This window comes from Sander vitreus, chromosome 3 (assembly GCF_031162955.1).
Source record: "Sander vitreus isolate 19-12246 chromosome 3, sanVit1, whole genome shotgun sequence".
NCBI lineage: Eukaryota > Metazoa > Chordata > Actinopteri > Perciformes > Percidae > Sander > Sander vitreus.
Window position 1 is genome coordinate 349,107 of NC_135857.1, and position 20,711 is coordinate 369,817.

The window sequence follows — 20,711 nt, forward strand, 5'->3', positions numbered from 1 at the left end:
TCTCTGTGTCTCTCTCTCTTTCTCTCTCTCTGTCTCTCTCTCTCTGTCTCTCTCTCTGTCTCTCTCTCGACTCACACCCGAAAACAGCCGCACGTGGGTCAGAGGCTGGGATGGCCGAGCGAGGAAGAGCTCAATTAGTTGTTTTTCTTACTAATTTTTGCGTGAAATCCTTTTGGTTTATTTATGGGCAGCGACATCAGTAAACGCAGTAAGGTGAGTCAGTCAGATTGGATGGATTCATGCTGATATAGCATGGATATGGCTGACGAGTAGACGTCAGCTATAAGTAATAGCTAGAACAAATAGTAATGATAGGTTACAAAGATGTTTGCAACAGTGACACAATATTGATGTTGTGCATTGGATGTTTTTCTGAAGCATTTTTAGAAAATGTACATACAATTAGGTTTATTTCTTTAAAAGGTAGGGAGTGAGATATAAATAAATCCATGTTGCACAGATTGTGTATAATCCATACAATACAAGCTGCCTGGGCTATTGATTAGTTGTAAGGGATTGGCCTTCCTTCCGATGCTGGCTTTGATTTTGTACAGCGTTGCTGTTCAGGTATCACAATCATTGGAAAATTATTTTCTTTTTACAGTTAAAAACGTAATTTCCTACACAGTTTCTTAGACTGATTGTATTTCTATTTATGTATGAAGGTATGCAGTATATTATGCAAAGTCTTGTTTTTGTTATAAGACCTTTCTACAGAACTGCAGACAAGTAGCTACAGCCTAAATATTAATTATAGAGTTGGTGACTATGATTTAAAATATTTGCATGCATGTAGCCTATCTTATGAAATCATCCCTATTATAAGCAATGGTGAAAAAAATACTCTGCATTAAAAAGCTTTATTAAGCATAAAAGTTCATCAGCAAAATGTGCTTTTAGTATCAAAAGAAAAAACAAGCATAATGCAGTAAAATGGCTCTTTTTAGATATATTATACATTTAATCATATGACTGTTTGTACTCATGCATTAACACGTAAGAATTTTGATATAGCTGATTGAATTAGATTTGAAGTATTTTAATCAAATGCTTATTTATCTGCAAAGTTACTTTAGCTCTGAAATTAATGTAGTAAAACAAAATAGGTGTTTCCCTCTAAAATGTATTGGAGTATATAAAGTGGCATAAAATCAAACTTAGTGAATGTATTAACTTAATTACATTCCACCTCTCATGCCATTATAAAGCATACTTTTTTATTGTCTAGAGAGAGGGAGCAGCTGCTCAGCGTCGACTCAGTCATGGGTTCCTCTCGAACGTGGGGGTCTCCATCACACACAGACTGGGACACTCAGCGGTGTATTCTCAGCCTGTGGGACCGGACAGCGGAGCGCCCGTCCCCACACTCCCGCTGCCTCTAGAGGACACAGAGACAACTCATCCAGCTTCCATCTCTGTCTTTCTGCCTGAGTTCCCACAGCGTAACCTTCCTGGACGAGACCACTTCCAGGTACCACAACACATGAAGGTTCAACAGAATTTAAAAAATGTCAAATTAAGCATAGCGGAAACACTGAGATTACATCTGTGCTCACAGATCCTGGGCTTCATAGCCAAAGGCTCATATGGACCCATCCTGAAAGTGAAGGACATTACCAAAGAGAAGACCTATGCTGTTAAAGTAAGAATTAGTACTATAGCAGCAAGAAGAACAACATAAAATACTTTTTTGTGTACTCATTTTTTCATTGTTGCACAGGTTCTACCAAAGTCCGACATCTTGAAGCATGGACTGCTGGAGCAGTCAAAAGAAGAAGTCATCATTCAGGTATCACCGTGTAAAACTCTCAGTTGTGGAAAAAGGTTCCAGTAGGTAGTAGTACTGTTACTTTACTGTTCTTATGCTTATGTTAGAGCTGCAACCATTAGTCGACTGAAATAACTATTTTGATAATCGATTTATCATTTCAATAAAGATTCGTTGCTTGTTCTTATCATAGCCTATGGTTGTAAATGAATGTTTTTGGTTCAGACAAGCAATCTAAGGACATCACTTTGAGCTTTCCTGATGGCTGTTTTTTCAGAACTTTTTGGCATTTCGACTAATAAATAAATCAGTGAATCAAGAAAATAATCAGCAGGTTCAACTATGATGCAAAGAATTATGAGTTGCAGACCTACTTACATACTTAAGTAAAAGTTATATTACTCAACAGTGAAATCTAAATAAAACATTTAAAAATGGCTCAAAGTACGAGCTAGAGGAAAGTGATGTCCCGACTTGCAGTTATGATCAAAGAACAAAGAGGTAAATGTTCGAATGAGGTCTGAACAGTATTCAGTATTTTTCTGTCCTCACTCTTTTAGACGTATATCATTTGGATTATAGGAAGTTCCCTGTCCACCTCTCAGTGTTATATTCACTCTCACTCTGTGTGTGTCGACTGTTGCATTGCAGCGGCAGCTCAAACACCCATTCATCCACAATCTGCAGGACTGCTGGCAGACACAGCGCCATCTCTTCATTAGTGAGTTAATAGTATAAGTATAAATGCTGGAACAGTTCAACCCCTTGTCCCTTGAACTATCCTTTTCTTCTTTATGTTTCTGAGGACTTTCTGGTCCCATAGTAACATAAAGTAGACTGTGCTCCACCCCTGAGTGTAAAGAAATCTCAGTGCTGGATATTGAAGAGGTGCACTGCCATCTAATGCGAGTGCTGGGTAAAGCTCAGATGCTGCACTGCCTGCATGACTTTCCAGTGTTTACCACCATGATCATACACTGATATCTATCCATCCAAAGTGGATTCAAAGATGGAACTCAGCTAACAGGATACTAACAAGACAGGTGCATGTGTGGTTCTGACTTGAATTCAACCTTACTTCAATCCTTACTTCTCCCTTTTCCTACAGAGCAACATTGTGATGAGCGAATCTTTTTATTTTTGGCTTTCCTCATTTCTGATGTTTTATTTCAGAGGACATTGGCCTGCATTACCTCAGTAGATGCTTTCAAAGACATAAGAAGTGTGTGTGTGTGTGTGTGTGTGTGTGTGTGTTTGTTGTCCTCTGCAGTGTGTGACTATTGCAGCACCGGAGACTTGTACACTTACTGGTTACTGAAGGGCCGGTTTGGGGAGGATGTGGTTCAGCTGTTTGCTGCAGAGCTGGGCAGCGCGCTGGGTTAGTGTTATCATTTATTATACTAAGAACATGTTTACATGCTTTAATGTTCAAAAACACATTTTTCTGAATTTACCTGTATTCACCCTCTGTCTCTGAAACATTCTGTTTAGCGCCTGTCTCTTTAAGCCCCCCTCCCGAATAAAACTCAGTTTGCTCTGATTGGTCAGCGTTTTCTGGGATTTCCACATCTGCGCTCTCGTCGCCTCTGCAGTCATTGCAACCGGGGAATGACTGTAACGGCACTTTCTGCTGGCCGCCGACGGACTCACTTGTGTCCAAGCGGCGCGCCTGGCAGGAAGGGGACATGTGTCACGTAATAACCCTGGTCATCATGTGATGTGAAGGTCTAGGTCGTTTTTTTCTAGCTAATTATTATTGTTAAATATTCTTCTTAAACAGACCACTTGTGGACCATTGTAAAAAAAAAAAAAAAAAAAAAAAAAATATGAAAAAAAAAAAAATGGACAAAAAAAGGGCCCTTTGGCCCTGAGGGCAAAAGGGGCAGGTGCTCAAGCACCCGTCACGTGTGTTAAAAAGGGAATTTAAACATGGACATTTTCCCTCTGTCTTTTGTTTGTTATTTCTAGGATTTCTGCATGACTTAGGGATCATACATAGAGATGTAAAGGTATGATGTTTGATATGTACTGTACGTATCCATATGTGTATTTATGACGTTTTATGATAATAATTGTACTCTTTTTCAGATGGAAAATATTCTTTTAAGTGATAAAGGTAATGCTTGTCTATATTTTTGACCTCTGGCATGTAAAAACAATAATTTTGGTCATTAGATTAAATTAGTTAACTGTATTAATCTTCAAAGGAGGAACTGCCACAGCAATAATAAGACCAACACACATCTCAATAGGACATTGGTGTAACTCATAAGCCCGCCACTAAATTAAAAAACAATGCAAATACAATTGATCACTTAATGAGAAAAACTCTGACCATAAGCAAGAGTCTTCATTCTAAATCATCGAGTTTACAACTAGTATGAAGTGCTACATCAGTTTCAGCGTGTGTTTTCAATGATTCAGGCCACCTTCGTCTTTCTGATTTTGGACTCTCGCGGCGGCTGAAACGAGGAGGAAGGGCATTTACGATATGTGGGACCATCCAATACATGGGTGAGATTTTGGTTTCATATTCTCACTTGGAGAGAAGTGTCATTTGTGAGCTACATTTTGTATGCTTCATATTCCAACATTGGAGCCCCACCTGCGTTTCGCTCCCATTGGATTCAGTTAACCCAGTTATGAATGTGATGCACTTGTGATGCAATTTGTATGGTGTTTTTTGCTCCACTGTGCTGCATTTTCTCTTTGTGATTCTACCATTTCATTTTCTGAGATATGATGGTTCATTATCTTGAAGTTTGTTTTCTCGTTCTGTCTGAACAGCTCCTGAAGTTTTAGGTGGGGGGCCGTACAACCACGCTGCAGACTGGTGGTCTTTTGGCATTATGTTGTTCTCACTGGTGACAGGAGAGGTGACGACACATATTTTAATAGCTCAATTACTGGTCATTGGGGTTTGTGTACAACTGTCTAAGCATCTTTCCTTTTCCAGTTTCCACTACCTGCAGAGCTGGACCACAGCACCATGTTGAACACAGTCACAGAGTTTCCTTATGTCCTACCTGAGACTTTCAGCTCTGCTCTGATTTTATTGCTCACCGAGGTGTGTAAATGTGATTCTCCCCTCTTTGATGTATACTCTCCCTCTGATGAAAATATTATCATATGTATCTATTTCAATTCCTCTTAATCGATGCAGCTTTTGTGCAAGAACCCATTGAACCGGCTTCGTAACCTGGAGTGTTTCAAGATGCAGGCCTTCTTTCGTGGCACTTCATTCGACTCTCTCATCCTTCAAAAGATGCCCGTTAAAGTCATCCTGGAGCTCAGGACTCATCCTGATTGGACATCCAAAGCAACAAGAGGCCTTTCATTGGACTACTTTGCTAACTTTGACTGCGATAAAATCCTTCATTCTCCGACAACTCCCACTGAACTGTCTACTCCGTTGGCCAACATGGACCTGAGCCCAGCTACAGACCAGGCTTGTAAAGCATAAGACTGGACTATGTTTCTGGAAATGAGAAACTCTGCAGATAATGAATATCTCTCTGATACACATGTCACCTCTTAGACTTTGCTTTTATATTTTTACAGTGTGGGAAAGTTGTCTTTTCCTGTGTATTAAGCGTATTTACAGATGTGTAACCTGCTGTGCTCCTGCAGCCAACTGGCTTATTATTTCAACCACGTTCTGCTCCATTTGTATTGCTGTCAGTATATAATAAAGCAAAGTTGAAGGGTACCTTTTAAATGATCGTCATTATTTGTTGTTTATTTACAGTATTGGAATCCCTGTAAACCTTTTCACCATAAATGTACAGTAATATACTGGCAGCAGCTTGGCCAGTAAACTACTGGTAATTTACAGTAAGCATACTGTTTTTAAATGTTAAGGTATTTTACTGTAAATACACATAGACGTTTCTTACCGTATTATTTGAATTGACAGTAATATACTGGCTGCAGTGTAATTCCCGCCTTTTCCTTTATTTTCCCAAGATGCATTGGTAATACAGGAAATACCTGTAATCAGTAACATTCACAGATAGTGCTGTAATATTGTTATTTTCTCACAGAATGCATTGCTATTTACAGTATGATCCTGTATAACGTTAAGTAAGATACTGTGAGATTTTAGCTTTACAGTGTATCAAATCATTTCAAGAGGTTTATCCTTACATTTTGAAATGAAACTTGTAAGCAAATATTTTGTACTCTTTGGTACAGTTATGATCTATGAGCTACTCTCACATGCACTTGTATTAATTGTTTGAATATTACCTTATCACCAAAAGCAGTCTGGGTATGGGTTTCATTATACGCTGAAATAATATTTATGTGCATCTTCATTAAGAGTAGTCATTAAATCCTCATACGTGTCAATTGGTTTTACTGTTTAAATGGTGAAAATCAAACATATTATTATTTCTCTTGTACTGCAACATTCTTTAAATACTACACATACCTTAAAGTGCTTATTTTAACACCGACAATTTCATGACACTTGTTGCACAAGAGTTTTTCTCCGTAGAGTAGCAAATGCTGTACAGACTGTAAAACCCCTTGAGGCAAATTATATATATATTTTTTTTTATTTTATTTTATATTTTGTGATATTCGGCTATATTAATAAAATAGACCTGACAAGAGTGTGTAATACAGTCGAAAGCTCCAGAACAACTATTGATTGGACCTTGTGGTGAGATTGTTTGCTCAAGAATGAACATTGACACGACCGTTGGATTAAAGAGGTGCTCGGCAATTTGAAGCTTGAGAAGCTCAGATCTTCTCTGAAAGGCTCGATCTCACATTCCTAGAGACAGTTGACTCCCTCAGCTTATCTCCTGACTTGGAGGACTGAGCTCCTTCTGGACTGCTCTACTTGACACCAGCTCAGTGTGCATGGGTCTGTGTTGTGTGTCCCCATCTGGTTTGGACCTGAACTGGGTTGGTTTGTGGGTGGGTATGGGAATTGAAGGGAAGTGACACACTGTTTTCACTATGCTTTGTTCACCATGGACTGTGCTGTATGTCACGTTGTGAAAATTTAAAAAAAAGTTGGATAATGAATCATAATTAACATTAGGGCCTTCTTTCTTTAACAACCTTCATCAATCGTACTTAGAAAGATCAATGACCTCCTGTCCACGGTCTAGTTTAAATGTTTCTGCTGGTTCACTGACACCAGTGTAAAATAAATACATGTTGTATGCTGTTTCACACTTGGCTAAAACATACCAAATGTCTTAATCTAAACCAGTTTTTTGTGTGAATGTTGTACCTGAATACATTATGGCCAACTTTCAGCCTCGGTCGACCTATTTAGAGGAGCGCTCACAAACCCATCGAGGACAAGCTTAATAGGACAGAAAATTGAGGACTAGATAAAGTATCATCATTAAATGTTCTTAATTAGGTAACAAAGAAAAAAACTGAGAGACCCGGCGGGGGCAGCCACGTATAATTGCTGTACTTCTTGAAGTCACGTATCTATTTAAACCTGCATCTTTCTGAAAGGGAGTGCACCGACTCCTCCTCCCACTGCCTCCTGACATTGGATTTCCTCTCAGGCCCTTGTCTTAGACAGGTCCACCATGTCTGTGTGGCAGGCAGTCCAGTGACCCATATCTAGTTTCAGAGGCACACTGACCCACAATGGTGAAGAGAGGAGTCCCCTGAAATGCAGGCGAGCCGTTGCACTGAGTCTGACCAAATACTAACATTATACTGTGTGACAGAACACATAAGTTTCCTGAACAGAGCATATCGTGTAATGATGCAGATCAACATAATTCAACAATCAATTTAAAGTTGAAACATATATGGTTGACGTTTTAGGGTGAAAAAAAGTAAAAAAAAAAAAAGAAAAATCTGATATTAGGCATGGAAATCACTTAGTCCTGTTGTACTGACTCTCCCATTCCCATAAATATGTATGGTCTTTTAGATTTTGTATTGGAATTCATATTTACTCACTACTTTGTTGTGTTAGTGACTAAAATGGTCATATGGTGTGATATGGAAGTTATTGTGTGTAAAATTATAATGGAGTATATTTTTTGTATGTGAGTTAATGTATCATAATCTATCATTACTTCATCAAGATCTAGCATTTCCTTGTGCAAATGTATTACATTTTACAGTATATTTCTTCATCAATACACAAAGTAAGGCATTTGTCCTCAATCTTTCAATAAGCTTTATATTCATTTTGACATACCTTGATATAAAAGAGAGAAAATGCTTGTGACTTTTGCTGACCTATGTCATATCTGTTCCATTTATAATTTCTTGATGTCACACCAAATGATAAACCACACCACATAACAATCTGTTAATGCAAAAATGTGTATTATATGTTTTTCACAAACAACAAAAGACAGTTTAAGACAGGTATATCACGTAAAGGTCCACTGTTAAAAATCACAACTGTGTAAAACAGAATGTTATAATATTGTGTAATAATATTGTATAATACGTTGGTTCCCTGAGTTTTTCTCTTCTCGATGGTGGGCTTCAATCTGAATGTTTGTAGTTCCCCTATGACTTTATTCTCTTCATATCTGTTAAAAGACAAATTCAACAATGTATTCAGATATTTAAAAACATATCCTGCATTATAATCAGATTAAATTGCTGCAATTACGTATAGTGATAAAGACAACATTAATATTACTGTTGTCTTTAACACCAGGATTTATTTTCTCAGACTACTATTGATATTTAGAATGTCAAATATGTAGCTTTTGCATCCAAGGCTGTGGTGTGACTGAGTGTGGGGGGGGGAGATTTCTGTGTTTTATGTGTGTGTGATTCACCATACATGTAATAGGTGTACATCTCAAATAATAAATGTTAACAAATGTTAAATATTTCAAAATATATATTACACTTAACTATTAGTTAAACATATGTACGAAACAACCTTATTTATGTAAGAAAATGAAGTTTATATCGTATAGTGTGACAAATAAATCATATGGTGTGATGAGAAAACCCGGTCACACAATATGATATGGGGTCACACATATGAAGTTTCATGCACTTAGCAGAACAATGAGTCTTGTGGCTACGTGCTAGCACCAAAATGGTATGCTCACTGCAGCTAACATAGATTTAAAGGTAATATTAACAAAAACGTTATCTATTTTTGACATTTTCCTGTAAAATGAGTCACACCAAAAGACGGGGTACTGAATTAGGAGTGCTGGAAATACTTGATTTATTGAAAGAAATATGAGTGATAACTCACCTGGAAAACTTTCAATGTCCTTCTGAGATGTTATTGGTTATTATACTTCCTGAATGAAGAAGGACCCCCCCCATCCCCAAAGGTCTCCAGACAATTGCCCATTTAAAAAACAGTATTTAGGGTCACACCAAATGATATCGATTTTGGGACAAAATCTTTTCGTTCAGGGCTGGTTCAAAATATTATGCCTGGACTTTTAAAACAGCAGACTTACAAGTAGACATCTGTGGTATTAATATGTACTTAAATAAGGGGAAACTATATTAATTTTATTGGTTTTATTCAAAATCAAACGTTATGAAATGGGCTTGGGACATCCATCCATCCATCCATCTTCGTCCGCTTATCCGGGGTCGGGTCGCGGGGGTAGCAGCTCCAGCAGGGGACCCCAAACTTCTCTTTCCCGGGCCACATTAACCAGCTCCGACTGGGGGATCTCGAGGCGTTCCCAGGCCAGGTTAGAGATATAATCCCTCCACCTAGTCCTGGGTCTCCCCCGAGGCCTCCTCCCGGCTGGACGTGCCTGGAACACCTCCCTAGGGAGGCGCCCAGGGGGCATCCTTACCAGATGCCCGAACCACCTCAACTGGCTCCTTTCGACGCAAAGGAGCAGCGGCTCTACTCCGAGCTCCTCACGGATAACTGAGCTTCTCACCCTATCTCTAAGGGAGACGCCAGCTACCTTCCTGAGGAAACCCATTTCGGCCGCTTGTACCCTGGATCTTGTTCTTTCGGTCATGACCCAGCCTTCATGACCATAGGTGAGGGTAGGAACAAAACTGACCGTAGATTGAGAGCTTTGCCTTCTGGCTCAGCTCTCTTTTAGTCACAACGGTGCGATAAATTGAATGTATTACCGCACCTGCTGTGCCGATTCTCCGACCAATCTCCCGCTCCATTGTCCCCTCACTCGCGAACAAGACCCCAAGGTACTTGAACTCCTTCACTTGGGGTAAGGACTCATTCCCTACCTGGAGAAGGCACTCCATCGGTTTCCTGCTGAGAACCATGGCCTCCGATTTAGAGGTGCTGATCCTCATCCCAGCCGCTTCACACTCGACTGCGAACCGATCCAGTGAGTGCTGAAGGTCACAGGCCGATGATGCCATCAGGACCACATCATCTGCAAAAAGCAGCGATGAGATCCCCAGCCCACCGAACTGCAACCCCTCTCCACCCCCGACTACGCCTCGATATCCTGTCCATAAATACTACAAACAGGATTGGTGACAAAGCGCAGCCCTGGCGGAGGCCAACTCTCACCTGAAAGCGAGTCCGACTTACTGCCGAGAACCCGGACACAGCTCTCGCTTTGGTCGTACAGAGATTGGATGGCCCTGAGAAGGGACCCCCTCACCCCCGTACTCCCGCAGCACCTCCCACAGTATCTCCCGGGGCACCCGGTCATACGCCTTCTCCAGATCCACAAAACACATGTAGACTGGTTGGGCATACTCCCAGGCTCCCTCCAGGATCCTTGCGAGAGTAAAGATCTGGTCCGTTGTTCCACGACCAGGGACGGAATCCGCATTGTTCCTCTTCAACCTGAGATTCGACTATCGACCGAACCCTCCTTTCCAGCACCTTGGAGTAGACTTTACCGGGGAGGCTGAGAAGTGTGATACCCCTGTAATTGGCACACACCCTCTGGTCCCCCTTTTAAAAAAGGGGAACCACCACCCCGGTCTGCCACTCCTAGGCACCGTCCCAGAATTCCAAGCAATGTTGAAGAGGCGTGTCAACCAAGACAACCCCTCCACACCCAGAGCTTTAAGCATTTCTGGACGGATCTCATCAATTCCTGGGGCTTTGCCACTGTGGAGTTGTTTAACTACCTCAGCAACCTCCACCAGGGAAATTGATGCCAATCCCCCTCATCCTCCAGCTCTGCCTCTACCATAGAGGGCGATAGTCGGATTTAGGAGTTCCTCAAAGTGCTCCTTCCACCGCCCCTATTACCTCCTCAGTTGAGGTCAACAGCGTCCCATCCTTACTGTACACAGCTTGGATGGTTCACCGCTTCCCCCTCCTGAGGTGGCGAACGGTTTTTCCAGAAGTACCTTGGTGCCGACCGAAAGTCCTTCTCCATGTCTTCTCCGAACTTCTCCCACACACACTGCTTTGCCTCTTTCACGGCAGAGGCTGCAGCCCTTCGGGCCCTTCGGTACCTTGCAACTGCCTCCGGAGTCATCTGGGATAACATATCCCGGAAAGACTCCTTCTTCAGTCGGACGGCTTCCCTGACCACTGGTGTCCACCACGGTGTTCGTGGGTTACCGCCCCTTGAGGCACCTAAGACCCTAAGACCACAGCTCCTCACCGCAGCTTCAGCAATGGAAACTTTGAACATTGTCCACTCAGGTTCAATGCCCCCAGCCTCCACAGGGATGCACGAAAGCTCCGCCGGAGGTGTGAGTTGAAAGTCTGTCGGACAGGGCCTCCTCCAGACGTTCCCAATTTACCCGCACTACCCGCTTGGGCTTACCAGGTCTGTCCAGAGTCTTCCCCCACCCCCTGACCCAACTCACCACCAGATGGTGATCGGTTGACAGCTCCGCCCCTCTCTTCACCCGAGTGTCCAAAACATATGGCCTCAGATCAGATGAAACGATTATAAAATCGATCATTGACCTTTGGCCTAGGGTGCTCTGGGTACCAAGTACACTTATGAGCATCCCTATAGTTCGAACATGGTGTTCAGGTATAGACAATCCATGACTAGCACAGAAGTCCAACAACAAACAACCACTCTGGTTTAGATCAGGGAGGCCGTTCCTCCCAATCACGCCTCTCCATGTGTCTCCATCATTACCCACGTGCGCGTTGAAGTCCCCCCAGCAGAACTATGGAGTCCCGACTGAGCCCCATGCAGGACTCCACTCAAGGTCTCCAAGAAGGCCGAATACTCTGAACTCTTGTTTGGTGCATATGCACAAACAACAGTCAGAGTTTTTCCCCCACAACCCGCAGGCGTAGGGAGGCGACCCTCTCGTCCCACCGGGTTAAACTCCAACGTAGCGGCGCTCAGCCGGGGGCTTGTGAGTATCCCCACACCCGCCCCGGCGCCTCACACCCTGGGCAACTCCCGGAGAAGAAAAGAGTCCAACCCCTATCCAGGAGTATGGTTCCAGAACCAAGACTGTGCGTAGAGGTAAGCCCCACCAGATCTAACCGGTAGCGCTCCACCTCCCGCACAAGTTCCGGCTCCTTCCCCCACAGAGAGGTGACATTCCACGTCCCCCAGAGCCAGCCTCTGCTGCCCGGGTCTGGTCCGTCGAGGCCCCTGACCTTCACTGCCACCCATGTGGCAGCGCACCCGACCCCAGCGGTTCCTCCCACAGGTGGTGGGCCCATGGGATGGAGGGATGTCCGCCACGTAGCTTTTTCGGGCTGTGCCCGACCGGGCTCCGTGGCAAACCCGGCCACCAGACGCTCGCTGACGAGCCCTCCATCTGGGCCTGGCTCCAGACGGGGGCCCCGGGCTTCCTCCGGGCAGGGTCACTTCATCCCTTCCTCGATTTTTCATAGGATTTTTGAACCATTCTTTGTCTGGCCCCTCACCTGAGACCACTTTGCCTTGGGAGACCCTACCAGGAGCACAAAGCTCCAGACAACACAGCCCTCAGGTTCATAGGGACACACAAACCTCTCCACCACGATAAGGTGATGGTTCCCGGAGAAGGGGCTTGGGACAGTCACGCCATATGAGCTTTTCCTGGTTTGGCTGGAAATTGTGAAAAACAGGAATATGACTGGCATGAATGGTCTATATGTTAATATAAAACAACTTTTCTGAACAATATAACCACATTTATTTGCAGATTAGATTTTCGTTACTTATGTTTGACACTCAGGACCACAAAAAGGCCATGTCACGTCAACCACCCATATACAGTCAGGTCCATAAATATTGGGACATCGACACAATTCTAATCTTTTTGGCTCTATACACCACCACAATGGAGTTGAAATGAAACGAACAAGATGTGCTTTAACTGCAGACTTTCAGCTTTAATTTGAGGGTATTTACATCCAAATCAGGTGAACGGTGTAGGAATTACAACAGTTTGTATATGTGCCTCCCACTTTTTAAGGGACCAAAAGTAATGGGACAATTGGCTGCTCAGCTGTTCCATGGCCAGGTGTGTGTTATTCCCTCATTATCCCATTTACAAGGAGCAGATAAAAGGTCCAGAGTTCATTTCAAGTGTGCTATTTGCATTTGGAATCTGTTGCTGTCAACTCTCAATATGAGATCCAAAGAGCTGTCACTATCAGTGAAGCAAGCCATCATTAGGCTGAAAAATCTAAACAAACCCATCAGAGAGATAGCAAAAACATTAGGTGTGGCCAGATCAACTGTTTGGAACATTCTTAAAAAGAAAGAACGCACCGGTGAGCTCAGCAACACCAAAAGACCCGGAAGACCACGGAAAACAACTGTGGTGGATGACCGAAGAATACTTTCCCTGGTGAAGAAAAACACCCTTCACAACAGTTGGCCAGATCAAGAACACTTCCAGGAGGTAGGTGTATGTGTGTCAAAGTCAACAATCAAGAGAAGACTTCACCAGAGTGAATACAGAGGGTTCACTACAAGATGTGAACCATTGGTGAGCCTCAAAAAACAGGAAGGCCAAACAACATCTAAAAAAAGCCTTCACATTTCTGGAACAACATCCTATGGACAGATGAGACAAAGATCAACTTGTACCAGAGTGATGGGAAGAGAAGAGTATGGAGAAGGAAAGGAACTGCTCATGATCCAAAGCATACCACCTCATCAGTGAAGTATGGTGGTGGTAGTGTCATGGCGTGGGCATGTATGGCTGCCAATGGAACTGCTTCTCTTGTATTTATTGATGATGTGACTGCTGACAAAAGCAGCAGGATGAATTCTGAAGTGTTTCGGGCAATATTATCTGCTCATATTCAGCCAAATGCTTCAGAACTCATTGGACGGCGCTTCACAGTGCAGATGGACAATGACCCGAAGCATACTGCAAAAGTAACCAAAGAGTTTTTTAAGGGAAAGAAGTGGAATGTTATGCAATGGCCAAGTCAATCACCTGACCTGAATCCGATTGAGCATGCATTTCACTTGCTGAAGACAAAACTGAAGGGAAAATGCCCCAAGAACAAGCAAGAACTGAAGACAGTCGCAGTAGAGGCCTGGCAGAGCATCACCAGGGATGAAACCCAGCGTCTGGTGATGTCTATGCGTTCCAGACTTCAGGCTGGAATTGATTGCAAAGGATTTGCAACCAAGTATTAAAAGTGAAAGTTTGATCTGTCCCATTACTTTTGGTCCCTTAAAAAGTGGGAGGCACATATACAAACTGTTGTAATTCCCACACCGTTCACCTGATTTGGATGTAAATACCCTCAAATTAAAGCTGAAAGTCTGCAGTTAAAGCACATCTTGTTCGTTTCATTTCAACTCCATTGTGGTGGTGTATAGAGCCAAAAAGATTAGAATTGTGTCGATGTCCCAATATTTATGGACCTGACTGTATGATTCTGTTTAGCTCGCAGAAAAGTAATTGCATCATTTAATGTCTCTTTGTTAGCATTTTAAAACAAACATTATCTCACACAGTATATAAAATAACCAGCTTCCATATTTGTATGTGGGAGCATCTGCAACACAAGGGAGAAAAAAAATATCGGTCTTCAAAATGGAAATGATTTAGCTGACCTCATTTTGGTCTAATTTGGGCCATTTCACCATGCTCATTTACATTAACTGGAACCTGAAAATGATTTCTATTTCTGAAGCAGTTCCATCACATTCTTTACAGTTTAAAGCTTGTGAAAACGAACCCACCATGTGATGAATTGCTCTGAGACTGAAACACCCCCTGAGAATTGGAGGATGAAGACCAAATTATCAGGAGACTTGAAACCTTCCTCTGGGCACGTTGTTACTAATTAAAATAAAAATAGCACGCCATGGGGTATGGTTCAACGCTTAAATTAGGTTGCTATAGGCATAGAGGGTGCTGACAGAATACATGATTTCACAAAGTCGACACAGTTAAAACACTACACCATGTATGCAAAACTTCAATTTGTAAAATACTTGTGGACATCCAATTTACACCAACACGGCAAGTTTAGAAGAATTACATTGAGATTGAGTAACTGAAGAAATGCTAAGGTGGCCATTTCAATCAGGAGAGACTTTGTAGCAGATATGCAAAGATTTATTGAACATATGCATAATATGAAATGTACAGAGTCTTTGGAGATTAGACTCCTCAGGGCTCCGTGGTAGACGATGACCAGAGGTGGAAGGGGAGGAGGAGGGTTGCACGTTTGCCTGAAAAGACAGCTGACAGCACGGAGAAGACATTTAAAGCAGGATGTCATGCTGTGATTGGATCATGAACTTCGTGGCCAATTGGTTGGTTTACTGAAAAGAGAACGCCTCTAAACAGCTGAATAGTTTTAGGAAGAGAGCGGTGATTAGAAGTCTTCCTGAAAGAATTTACTCTGAGCTCCATATCAGCATGAAAAACAAGCATCTGCAAGACAAAAAAACACCTGTCTTTATTTAAATAGAACAATGACTCATCAAAAACCTTCTAATTTATGTGGGGCAGATGTGGGTGTACAAGCGCCGCCCAGGGGTGTCGGCTTAAGGTGTGACATACTTGATCTGGGTACAAACTAAAGCTGACTGAGAGTCTCCAGTCAGTGTTCATCACGTCAGTGGACAAGACACATTGGATTTCTGTCAGGTAAGAACTTTAACTGCTCATCTCTTCTTTTTTTTACTTTCGGGTGATATCACTGACTTCAGTGGGCAAATCTATATGCACCTGTATCAAATATGAATTGTCGAATGTATTAATTGTCATTATGTTATTATGCAAGTTGATGTAAATAGAACTGGACAATTAGAAGTATTTTGACTTCATATTTGATCTTATTTAAGTTTACTGATAACTGCAGTGTTTTAACTTGCAGCAACTCTAAAACTTCACTTGATCTTTTACACCATCAAAATGTCTGTTTATCAGTTTCCTACCTCGTTAGTCTGTTTCTTGTGCTACTATGACATGTGAGTTTCACCTCTAAGGATCATTTTAAAAAAAAGAAACCTTATCTTAATAATTATGGTATTTGTTCAGTGATGAGTGGTTTAATTCATATGGCCTACAATCATAGGGTGTACGCAATCTTTTCTTTCCACTATCAAATAATCATGCACTCAAAGTTTTATGGTTGGTTTGAATATCCAGACACTTGATGGTATTCTTTTTTTTTAGAACTACATCTACAGAAGCTGAGCAGATTCAGCACTCATGACCCAGTGAAGGCATTTTATGTCTTAACAAACTTCATAGATGGATCATTTCTGTCTTTTTATGGTGGTTAATGTGAAGGAAAAAAATATATACATCATGAGGTTGCATCTTCTACCAAAGGCTGTAGGACAATCAGGCACTCGGGATGACACACCAGTCCCCCACACTCTCCGAGGCGCAGAAGAGGGAGCTCCATGAGACTGCTCTACGCATAGTTTCTCCAGGGAAGGGCATCCTGGCTGCAGACGAGTCTGTCGGTCTGTAGCACCCTTCCTTTACTGCAAACTGTAGACAATATGTATGCCATTGATGTTACACTGAGATAATCACACTCAACAGTCAGTCCTGTCACTGATAAACACCATCCAGTTCATAGAGTGCATAGTATGGTTACTAACATCTCATATGCACAACACATATGTTAATTTCAGGCAGCATGGCTAAGCGGCTGGCTCAGGTCGGGGTGGAGAACACAGAGGAGAACCGCAGACAGTACCGGCAGATTCTCTTTAGTGCAGACGATCGCATCAACGGCTGCATTGGAGGGGTCATCTTCTTCCATGAGACGCTGTACCAGCACACTGATAACGGCATAGCCTTTGTCAAGATGATCAGGGACAGGGGCATCATGGTCGGCATCAAGGTGTGGTAGTTTAGTTCCAAATAACATAAATGTGGAGCATCAAATCGTACCAACCTGTGTGGTATTAGGTGGATTTATTGATCAAATGTGTATCATTATGGCAATGCATTCTGTGCTGATTATTAGTTGTTTCTGTATATGAGAATTTGACATGATTGTCACTTCACTGTTCCTTATTCCTCAGGTTGACAAGGGTGTTGTACCCCTGGCAGGAACTTGTGGAGAAACCACCACACAGGGTCAGACACAAACAACTCAGATCACTGCCGAAATCACTCACATTCCCCAAAGGAACACATATTACAAGATAAACTATTAATCTTTTTTTTAACCTTTTCCACAGGTCTGGATGGATTGTCGGAGCGCTGTGCGCAGTATAAAAAGGATGGAGCTGTCTTTGCAAAGTGGCGCTGTGTGCTTAAAATCAGTGACACCAATCCATCTAAACTGGCTATAACAGAAAATGCAAATGTTCTTGCACGCTACTCCAGTATCTGCCAGCAGGTCAGAACCTCATATTATATAAACTGTCTTTACGTGTACGTTATGCATCTGTTTTGTTCTGATAATCTTTTCCCTTCGGTTAGCATGGCATCGTGCCCATTATAGAGCCGGAGATTTTGCCTGATGGAGATCATGACCTGAAACGCAGCCAGTACATCACTGAGAAGGTGGGTTTCTTTTTTTCTTACGTACAGCATGTGCTTGGGTGTGTGACATTGTTACTACAAGAGTAAGAAGTGAGACGGAGAGGAAGGGAAGTACCTGTCTGCTGTCTCTTTGGTGAAACTATCTGTGTGTTGCAGGTACTGACTGCAGTGTACAAGGCCATGTCAGACCACCATGTGTACCTGGAAGGCACTATCCTCAAACCCAACATGGTCACCTCTGGACACAGCTGCCCCACCAAGTACAGCCCAGAGGAGGTTGCTATGGCAACTGTCACCGCCTTGCGCCGCACTGTCCCCACAGCTGTCACAGGTAACCCAGAGCGCTGTCCTGTCTGAAGAGGATTTTATTTTACGCAAATATGTTTGACATTTGCAGCAGCAAAATGAAAGTAAAATTATATTCTTTTGTCCACCACAGGAGTGGCTTTTCTCTCAGGCGGTCAGAGTGAAGAAGAGGCCTCTGTCCACCTCAATGCCATCAACAACTGCCCTCTGGCCAAACCCTGGATCCTAACGTTCTCCTTCGGCCGAGCCCTGCAGGCGTCTGCACTCAGAGCCTGGAGAGGACATAAAGAGAATGAGAAAGCCGCCACTGAGCAGTTCATCAAGAGAGCAGAGGTACGTCTACCCCTTGATACTTTACTTTACTACCAGGGGTGGTATTCACCAGAGGCCCCACGATACGATATTAACACGATAATGTGTCACAATAATATTATTGCAATATAAAACGTATTGCGATATTCTGCGATATGTTGCAATTTGTCGCTTTGGATAAAAGTGTCAGCTAAATGACCAATTAATGAATGACCTTTTATTCAACTTGGAATTATGTCCCCAAAGAAAAACTTTGTCAACATGTTTTATCTAAATAGATATATTTCTCTGTTTGTTCACCTCATTACAATTTCATTGCTGCAAAATGGGAAACTGAAAAAGCAATAGATTTAGTTATTCTAGTACCTAAAAAGTTCTCATGTGCAATTTTTACAATAAAAGGTTGATACTTGTTGTCTGTGTATCGATACAGTATTGCCACGGAAAATATTGTGATAATACTATGCTGTATCGACTTGATCGTTTGTTTCCTATCCTGAGTTTGCTGTTTTGTCTTCTCTGTCCACAGGCGAACAGTCTGGCATGTCAGGGGAAGTACCCTGGAGGAGATAACTACGGCGAGGCTGGCCCACGCAGCTATGGTTCCTCTCATGCATACTGAGTACATGGGGAAGCCACGTTTCAATTAGCAGTGTATTTTCTTCCATTACCATAAAAAGGAGGAATTTTAATGTAGAGAAATACGTAATTTCAGAATTCTGACACTCATGATGATGTTACATGAAAACATATTCCTGCCTTGACAAATGAGGACAATCAGAACATGGCCTTGGGTATTTCTAAAGCATGTATTGAATAAACAATGTTTTGCTTTACTATTGTGATGGATGTACAGTGTAATCGTGTGACAGTGCCATAACTGAAGCATTTACTACCTAGTATCACAAATAACTGGCCATGTGCTGTAAGTAAATTGAATTTAGGCTGCAGAACCATATTGTTAGTTTGTTTCCAAAATAGTAAAAATTACTGAATTTCTGACATATAATATCCCTTAATGTTATGTGGAAATATCTTCAGGTTGTGCAAAGCTTCTCTGTGTATGTGTACTTTAGTTTTGTTAGTAACCATGTACAATTACAAATAATGCATCAGAATTAGCTTCAAGCTAATTTGCCTCTGCAGTCTCTGGGTAGAAAGCACAATCAGCACTGCAGTAACTTAGAATACAATGTGATGTTGTGTGTGTGTATGTGTGTGTGTGTGTGTGTGTGTGTGTGTTGTCATTCTGAATAGTATTCTCTAATAGTCTGATAAACATAGTTCAAATGTAAGCATTCAAGCAATAAAACAGTGTTCAGGTCCAGTCTGGTGTGGACATTTTGTTTTATGTTAATCAAAGATGATGTCTTCGTCCTGAAACAAACTACACAGTTAGGGAAACTCGCCCCGGGGGAAATTCTTTTGAAAGCATGCATGTAATGTAATGTAATGTAATGTAATGTCCCATTCTTTCCCTAGAGACAGTAGTGTAAAGTATCTAAGTATATTTACTCAAGTACTGTATACAATTTTGAGGTACCTATACTTTACTTGAATAATTCAATTTAATGTTACTTTGTACTTCTACTCTAATGAATTTCAGAGGGAAAAATCTCCACTAAATGTATTTGATAACTTTAGTTACTAGTTACTTTAATTATTTACATATAATATAGTTACATATAAAACAATTAAAATTAGCCCTACTTTACCAGCTGCAACATTAAAGTGATACAAAAGAATAAAAGAATATGCAATATTCTGAAAGGGACCATTCTGCATAACGAGTACTTACAGAGTACTCCTACACAGTTCTGAGTACTTCTTCCACCACTAGGCTACCTCTTGGTTTCTCTTTCAAAATTAATTTTTTTTCTATTGATTCTGTCACATACATTGAGAAGTATATACAGTGCATTTGAAGAAAATGAAAAACTGGTTTCCTTCTTATCACTTTTGAAAAATTTCTGAATTATCTTATTGTTCACAAAACAGTAGATTGTATAATAATAATAATTAAAAAAAGCAGAAACTGTGTCTATTTAATGAACCAGGTCAAAATATGTAATTAAATATTGTAGGTCAATGTAGGATATGTACATATTTTGACTGGAATCAAGGTAAATATTGAATTAACAAAGGTTATGGGTGATGGTTTGTTTATTCTTCTGTAATTACTTGGGATGGTAGCCTGTCAGTGTTCCCAACTATTTTAGAGATAGAACTGCCCGCATTTTTACAGCAACATAAATTATATGTAGCCTATTTATTGTAAAACTATAACATTATTTTAAAAGCATAAGCATAAACCTTTACTATCTGTCCAGGGACTACAGATGAAAAATTGCCTTTTTGTGCATTTACTACAGTATTTATGAATGTGCACTGTTAATATAACCCAATAAATAAAATTAGTTAAAGTGGGCTATCATTATATCAGTTATGGACATGTAATACGCTACTATAAAAAAGAAAAAAAAGATTGATTGTCATCACT

At 41.4% G+C, this 20,711-nt stretch overlaps 2 protein-coding genes across 2 annotated transcripts; both read left to right on the forward strand.

Moving 5' to 3' along the window:
* Positions 1–183: 183 nt before the first annotated feature.
* On the forward strand, positions 184–16,301 carry LOC144513581 (ribosomal protein S6 kinase-related protein-like). Its single transcript, XM_078244698.1, has 14 exons — positions 184–213; positions 1,229–1,471; positions 1,559–1,642; positions 1,721–1,789; positions 2,420–2,489; positions 3,039–3,146; positions 3,737–3,777; positions 3,857–3,884; positions 4,193–4,282; positions 4,556–4,644; positions 4,725–4,835; positions 4,932–5,199; positions 10,699–10,804; positions 16,262–16,301. Exons 1-14 carry the CDS (start codon positions 184–186, stop codon positions 16,299–16,301), a joined length of 1,377 nt encoding a protein of 458 aa, XP_078100824.1.
* A 135-nt stretch (positions 16,302–16,436) lies between these two features.
* Positions 16,437–18,984, forward strand: LOC144514195 (fructose-bisphosphate aldolase C-B-like). Its single transcript, XM_078245373.1, has 8 exons — positions 16,437–16,557; positions 16,732–16,943; positions 17,128–17,182; positions 17,287–17,447; positions 17,531–17,614; positions 17,750–17,924; positions 18,033–18,232; positions 18,741–18,984. Exons 1-8 carry the CDS (start codon positions 16,446–16,448, stop codon positions 18,831–18,833), a joined length of 1,092 nt encoding a protein of 363 aa, XP_078101499.1. The 5' UTR covers positions 16,437–16,445; the 3' UTR covers positions 18,834–18,984.
* Positions 18,985–20,711: the final 1,727 nt, after the last annotated feature.